Raw genomic sequence first — 7,784 nt, forward strand, 5'->3', positions numbered from 1 at the left:
AGAAGATTGTGAAACATTTGAGGTACTGTGATTGTTTCTCAACAAGAACACTGCTTTACTGTACCATCCACCAACAAATGCTCAGTTTGGTTTCCCGCATTACCAATTTATCACTACTCACAATCCAGTGTATTAGGTTTTACATTACAGGTATGTTGAAAAATGCGATTACTCAGGAATCTTGCAAGAATGTGATCAATTATTGTGCAAATACAAAAAAACAAAAACATGACACTTTAGTTAAGCCAAGAAGTGTTGCAATTCGTTGCTTTCATTCATAAACTCTTCGGTGAAGGAGCATAAATCAGTCTGTTCAGTTGAGAGCAGGCAAGACCTTTTAAAGAGAGTTTACACATAACAATTTAACAAAATATGATTTTACGGCCGAAACATATTTCTCAGGTCAACACTCTTTCTGCACGATTTCAAGCATAGCATTTACTGTGTTATGGAAAGGTAACGCTTAGGTTTAATAAACCAGTAATGCTAAGAAATCAGTTTTCGGAAAGCAGATTGTAAGTGCTGTTTGCACAAAGAGCGCAAAACGTAGTTTGTGGAAAGAAACCCAACAAAGTTTACAGTTTTGGAGAACCACAAGTCCATTTCTCCTGAAGCAGATCACATTAAAGAACCCGATAAGTCTTTCAGAGATCGGACAGTTAAAATGACAAGCAACGGCAACAGTTTATACAAATTAATGATTTATTTTTCCAAGGCTATTTACATTATGTACACAAACACATCCCCAAAATAAACTACATACAGTAACACTATGGACAAAATCTCAGAAAGAGAGTGTGCAATCTTCAGTTGAGCAGTGCATCAGTAATCTCCGCATAAGGCACACTTCTTGGGCACACAAACACTAATGCAGGCACAAATACTGCATCTAGGAGAAATGCATTCAAAGTATGCTTCATTATGGGATGTGCTCTGATAAATAACAGTTTTGCAGTGCTTCCAATTTTCTCATAAATAAATATTAAAAAATGTACAGAACAGCGCCTACAATTGCTGGTGTGTGTCTACTAGTACAGATCTATCTTCTAAGTCACTAGTCCACACAAAGGAACGTTCAACTCTTCGGGCATTTTACAATGCTTTCAGCAAGCACGTCATTTTCCAGCAGTAAAGTAAACACTGGACAGACCCGCGAGTTTGAGTCTCCAGAAAAAGATCTTCCAGGTGCAGTTTAGAATCCAGTCAAGCCCCTCCCATCGTGCGCTGATCAATCTTCCTTCTACAAAAAGTGCTCAAAAAAAGAGGAGGCAGTGCTTCTCGCTGCTCCATGTTGGGCCCACCATGGTAATGGTCCATTGGTTGTTGGAATTGCCACGTTGTTACATGAGAAGCCTGTCAATCAAAAAATATTTCATTTACTAGGAATACATTCGCACTCTTAATTTACAGTATTTTCAAATATAATGCAACAGTGTTTTGACAAAGCATCCATCATTTCGTACCGTTTTCTTGGCTGCACTTCCCAGCCATCCCGACATTTTGTGAAAACTACGGCTTCCCCTGGTGAAATTTCGGTTTTTGCAGGATCTTGTGCACAGAATGTAAACCTTTGACCAAAAAAAAAAAAAAGAATATGAAGTGTTAATGATTGTCAAAAAAAAAAAAAAAAAGCCCTGGGAGGCTTGGGTTCTAGACAGCTGCTTACTTCTTTTGAGTCTCCCCAGCTTTCACACGAATCCGTCGGACTTCCAGTACAGGTTTGGGAGGCTTGGCGTTCCAGGCCCAGAACGTCTTCTTAATGTTCTTCCAGACGGAGTTCCAGGATTCAGAGTTTCCTTCCCAGCTCAGACGGATCTTTAGAAGGTCACCAATATCCTTCTCGGTAAACACCAAGAAGGTGTTGGTCAAGTTCAGGCCAATAGTCTCATCGTGGCTGCACAAAGGGGAGGAGAAATCGAGATGAGTCAGGTTTCCAGAGGTTCTAACAATTGTGTTCAAGCCCCCCCATTTTGACATATGTTGAACAATCTGAGCTGCTGTAAAGCCTTTTTGATTGCCATGTTGTGCGTTGTTCAAGGTTGTGACAAGATTTTAAATAAGCACAAACTGAAAGTTACTGGACTTTCTCCTCCAGTCTATGGTTGTACATTATGTACCTATGTGTCTGTAACATTGAAAAGGTCAGTAAAACAAGGGTCATGTTTCAAATTTATGTCAGAGCAGTCCCTGCGCTTCTAAATATCACGGGCAGTGGGGTCAAGCCAGTCAACAGTGGTTTTATAATTTGTCAGAGTTTGTACTTACACATCGACAAATATTTGTGCTGTATCATTATGGGCGCCGTACAACTTGACATGGAAGGTGGGATCGGCATTGTCTGCTTGTTTTCTGTTGAACACGTGCATTTTCATCTGGTAGTGGTAACCTTAAAAAAAAAAAAGTTAATGTTTAAGCCATTGTGGAAGTGTACAGTAGTAGTTTACACAGATGACGTGAAATCATAAAAGTGGGAAGGTTACAGATTAGAAACAGTGAGGAAGTGATAGTGATAGTAGTAGTAGTAAAAGATAAAATACATTAACAGGTCATCAAGTGTTGTGATTTACCTCCGAAGGGAGTGTCAGCACGTGTCTTCAGATACATTTTACTGTTGCGCCTATTGCGCATCTTTCTGGTGTTATAGCCAATGTTGTTGCAGCGATTTTTGCGGCAGCTGAGGCAAATTCCCTTCTTGAAGCGGTCAGGGCCGGTGCACTGGTAGGCAAAGCTCATGTGTTCCTTATTCATTAAGGAGTCCACAAACAAGTGCACGGCACGCTCATGCTCACACTTCATCACCTCCATGAAATCTTGAGAGAGATAGGAAGGTAGGTTAGATGGGCTACAGTTCAAATTTGACTACAATATAGACTAAGATACAGTATTATTCATCTCTTTGCTCAGATGGAAATGGGATAACTCTAATAAACTAAGAAATGCAGTGAAGGTGTTCCTGGTTTTTGCACGTGTTTTAATTGATAACTCTTGTTGGTGATAGCTGGGGTGTACAAAAGCACTTACTTCCAGCCACCGCCAGCACGTCACCCAGTGCACAGCCAGGCTGCACGTCACCACCATTGGGGTAGATATCAATGTCTCCAATTGGCTGCTGAATCCCAATGCTCACACCAAGAGCCTCTCGAGTGTATGTGTGTAGAACGTCCACAAAGTCGGCATCATCAGGAGAGAGGCGCTTCTGGTCCTCTACACCCTCAAACATTGGCCCTGCTGGATCTAGACCTATTAGAAATAAAGTGACAGGTTTAAAAAAAAAAAAAAAAAAGAGACAGCATCTTTGAGAAGTGTTTATTGCGGATACTTGTTGCATTTAACTTACCAGTGATTCTGCCGACGGTGCCTCGCACAAACGTCCCTGCGAAGCCAGCTACGTGAGCACCTAAACTGTAGCCAATCAGGTGCACTTTCTCGAGAGGAAGCTGCTGCTCATCCTGTTAAGATTTAAAAAATATGCACTTACATCACAGCTGCCACCATGAACACTAACCCACACTGAACAAATCCTGGACTTCATCCAGGGATTATCAGTTGTGCCTCCAGCTGAGCCAAGCTCAGTTAACCCAGACAGAATCTACTGGCAGTCCCGTCCATGAAACAGTGCCTCCACCACCTGTCTCAGTTTGTCTCCATGAAATATTCTTTGTCCATGTTTACAACTATGTGGCAGAGTGCCTGAATCTCTTCACTTGCTATTCGTGCACCGGTCCGATTATGTGACAGTCCTGCTGAATGGAATTATTGTCTTTGCTTCCGAAGTACTGAATAGACCCTGATCCTCATTTGAAGACACCAAAGTATCCTAAGCTGTAAAGACAACACACCAGACGGAAATTTAGCTACTGCCTCAGAGCGATTCAGGCCCTCTAAAAAGGACATTAAATATTGACAAAAATATTTAGCACTTCAAACTAATTTTGACAGTTTTGTCTCTGTCATATAAGGACTGATCTCTTAAGTCACTGCAATGGTAAGACAGAAAGGGGCAGGTTTTATGGCTTTGCATGTTCTCATTTGCTCCTCCGTCATGCAGCATTATGGACTTCTGCCAAAATAACTCAGATGACACACTATACTGGAAGTCTTTTCTAAAAAGAAATGAAAATATGAGATGCTTTGTTCTACATACTGCGCCTAAAGACACCTTGGCTTTAGGAGACAAAAGCTATGCAACAGGTGGTGGGAGGGTACTGTGGTATTTAGTGGAGTGTTACAATTACCTGGTTCAGCAGGCAACGGTGCCATTTTTTGTACATTATCTTAATAGAAACCCAATGTGCATGATTGGATTCAGTGGCAGAAGAAAATATAGGATGCATAAAAGGTAACCAAGTTAGCTTTACAAGTGTTTGAGCATAAAGGACCGTAGTGTTAAAAGACTGCACACCTGAAGCCAGTTGAGCATTGTGGCAATGTCGAGGCCGACGCCGTTGGTATGGTTCACGGCATCAGGGTACAGTTGCTGAGCCATTGTTCTCCAATCAACAACAACCACATTGGCCTCGCTTTCTCGCTGTATCACTGCCGAGACCAGCTTTTGCATCCAGCTTTCGAACAGCCCACTCATCTGAGAGAGAGAAAAGACAACAGTTCAGTCAGTCATTTAGTGAGCCAGGCTATATTAACCTGGTGACCTATCTCAAACACTTCGCACTTGATTACTTCACATAATACACTCCAACAATTAAAGCACTCTGAATGGAAAGACAACATTTCCATTCAGGGGAAGATCACAAAATTCTGGGTCCTTTTCATTCTAGCATCTTTTTTGGGCCCTCGATACTACATCCATCCATCCATCCATCCATGAAACAGAAATTGAGGTGAGGGTTGTGAAGAGGGACCCAGATAGACAAGGAGAGGTACTGTAACTAGATAGCGAAGATCTAAAATAATTGTTTAACTCATATGTACCGTCCAGCCGTGAATGATAAAGATTGTCTTGGCTGTGGCATTGAAGCCACACTCTTCTAGACACTCCTTCTTGCCAGTCTGCAGGTAGCAGCCCTCCTGGTCCAGATCTAAACTCTTCCTCATGTTGTACTTGACGCCATTGAAAGCCTTGCTGTCTGTTGACAGTTCATCCAATCCACTGTCTTCACCTGAGGGAAAAATTACACAGGATGTCAAGATTTAAAATTGACAAAATGCTCAAATTCCTTTTTAATTATCTTTTGCTTTTCTGATAATCTACTGAAAACAAGGGAGAAAAAAATAAAATAAAATAAAGATTCCATTTTTTTAAAACCCGACTCAAAAGGCACTCAGCCAATCATGCCTCACACGTGCAGAACGCGACTGAGACAGCCAATCAACTTGCTTTTGTAGCAAACATCTGTTAGATTAGCACTCTGCAGGTTGGCTGCAAATTGAAGCGGAGACCGAGCCAAAATCTTCCCCCCACCCATTGTCTTCCTTTATTTCGTGCCATTTTCCACACAGCTGCTGCCGGAGCTTTGTTAATTATATTTGACTTTAACACGGGCTCTTAGGCTAAAACGTTGCAATTAGGCCTAATACTTCAGGAAATACAGTTTAGGCAGATTTTAAAAAGTTATTAGCCTATAAATGGAAATCTTAGTACCACGAGTCATTTTAAAACTGCACAGCCCATTTGGTCCAATTGTGTTAAAAAAAAAATCATGATTAAGGGGTAGCTAGGCTACATTTATGTATGCCAGTCTGGATTAATACTTCCTCGCAGTGCAGAAACGTCAGATCTGAATTGAAATTAACTCGACCCCCTTTGGTAATGGGCCACACAGAGCAAAATGACTTCAGCTGGGTAGTAAAAAGGGTGGCGAGTGGTCAGTTGTAAAACGCGGATTTAGCTGAAAAGGTTTCTTCATCGGAACATCTTTCCAGATGGTTCACACAGACGTGACGTCGCGTCAAGACTCCTGCTGCTCCCAAAAAGGACACGTCGCAGTCCTTTGAATCCGTTCCCGTTTTTTTGATTCACTCTGCCCCCCACACTTGTTCGCTTTAGTAATTTCACCCAATAGTCTAAAAAATGTCGATGGATCTATCGGGGATGTGTGTAGGGAATGTGAGGTTTGGACTAGTAATCTTTCCATTCATTGATCTTCCACTGGCGCATATTCCCCACACGTTGGCCTATATTAGATTTTGACACTTCCCATTGAGGCTGGGAAAGAAATAAATAATAGATATGAATTAACAATAGAGAAAGCCATTTCTTACCTTTAAGAACGTTTTTTTCCCCAACAGCGAATGAAAAGAGCGCAGCAGCACACTGTAGGAAAATCCACAGTAAACGGGCTTTATGATTCATTTCTCAGTCACAGGCGAAGAGTGGAGGAAAAGAGCTTCCTGGGAATATAAAATGTCTTTTGTATTGCCGGTGGTAGCGCTGTAAGTAGGTGAGTGAGTTTAGATCCAGTGGTGACAAAGAGCAACAGAGCCGGTGGTGCGCGCCTGGGAAAGCACCGCTCAAGAAATGTATAAACTTGCATCAAGTGTCTCATTAGAGTTTTAAATAGTTTCCCCCTTTCAGTCATCTGATCATCGGCTGATCTATCGTGAATCTGATTGGTCAAGCCCCCATTTGTTTACGTTAAAGGCGTGGCAAAGCTGAATGAAGTCGTAGTAGGCCTAGTATCACGTTGCGCGTGCTTTAAACCGCGTGGGGTGTGTACTATTGACGCAGAAGCTTAGCAATAAAACGTATCCAGTTGCTCAGTATTGGTTGAAGGTCGAGTAGCTCGCACCTTTGTTGCGCCTTTGTTAAACAGACAGTGTAAAAATAATCAATAAAAATACATTGAGCCAGTAGATAATCTGCCCCGGTGTTCACGCTATGGCTTTTCTGTTTTATTCTTACAATATAAGCCTATTCCATATTATACATTAACAATATCTTGCACAGCACGGCGTAGGAGCATCACCACTCCTACGCCACCACTCCTACGCCGTGATGGCATTATTTAAAAGGCTCCAACCGATGGGGGGTGCCGAGGCTCCATCCCCCCTGAAAGGATCGTCCCCTCTGCCTGGCGCGTTGCCAAACCATCAGCATAGCTCACCGACCAATTTCAATTCGATGAGGGGAAGAATGGGCGCACTCACGCAAGGGTCTCTGCTACAATAACACCACTGTTTTGTATACATCTGCGCCGATACCCAGGAAGAAGTGTCACCTGCCACCCCAGTAGCCCCTGGCTGGGGCAGTCTATGGCCTGGGATAAATAAACAGCTTTTACGCATCCCTGAAAACAAAGTGCTGCGGTTACAATGTGCAGTAGGGTGATTGTCCCATAATGCTCTTTATGATGGTCTCATTAAGAAGTTATTCAGTTGGTCTATTTATTAAAGCTAATTATTGTGGTCCTGTTATTAGCATTTATATTCTCATCTTCGAGCTTATTTCTCAATTCATTATTTTTAATGATGTGTCTTTTTATTTTATTTAGGTATTTTCCTTTCTCTTGTTTTTATTTTGCGTCCGTCAGCGTAAAGAGCATTCTTCAGATCGCTGATGATTAAATGTGCCATGATATATTTTTTAATTATTTTCTGTTGATTGGTTTAAAGAAATCACCTAAATGCTGAAAAAAAATATCTAAGGACAGCCACATCAACACGATAATGTCACACCACTTGCAAAATGGGTCATCTTGTGTACACACACTACTTCATGGCCATACCAATAATGTGAAAATAATGTCCTTGATAGATAGATAGATAGATAGATACAGTGGGTACGGAAAGTATTCAGACCCCTTTAAATTTTTCACTCTTTGTTTCAT

The 7,784-nt window shown here is 41.7% G+C and overlaps 1 protein-coding gene across 2 annotated transcripts; it reads right to left on the reverse strand.

The window, feature by feature from the left end:
* Positions 1–682: 682 nt before the first annotated feature.
* lipg (lipase, endothelial) lies at positions 683–6,530 on the reverse strand. 2 transcript variants are annotated; one of them, XM_034872265.1, is made up of 10 exons: positions 6,220–6,530; positions 4,930–5,117; positions 4,403–4,582; positions 3,338–3,449; positions 3,022–3,240; positions 2,568–2,810; positions 2,266–2,386; positions 1,667–1,894; positions 1,464–1,568; positions 683–1,353 (listed from the first exon to the last, which is right to left on the reverse strand). In XM_034872265.1, the coding sequence occupies exons 1-10, from the start codon at positions 6,308–6,310 to the stop codon at positions 1,341–1,343; spliced, it is 1,500 nt and encodes a 499-aa protein (XP_034728156.1). In that variant the 5' UTR covers positions 6,311–6,530; the 3' UTR covers positions 683–1,340. The 2 variants fall into 2 exon arrangements, with proteins under 2 accessions (XP_034728156.1, XP_034728157.1); XM_034872266.1 differs by lacking the exon at positions 6,220–6,530 and adding an exon at positions 5,269–5,361.
* Positions 6,531–7,784: the final 1,254 nt, after the last annotated feature.

This window comes from Etheostoma cragini, chromosome 5 (assembly GCF_013103735.1).
Source record: "Etheostoma cragini isolate CJK2018 chromosome 5, CSU_Ecrag_1.0, whole genome shotgun sequence".
Taxonomy (NCBI): domain Eukaryota; kingdom Metazoa; phylum Chordata; class Actinopteri; order Perciformes; family Percidae; genus Etheostoma; species Etheostoma cragini.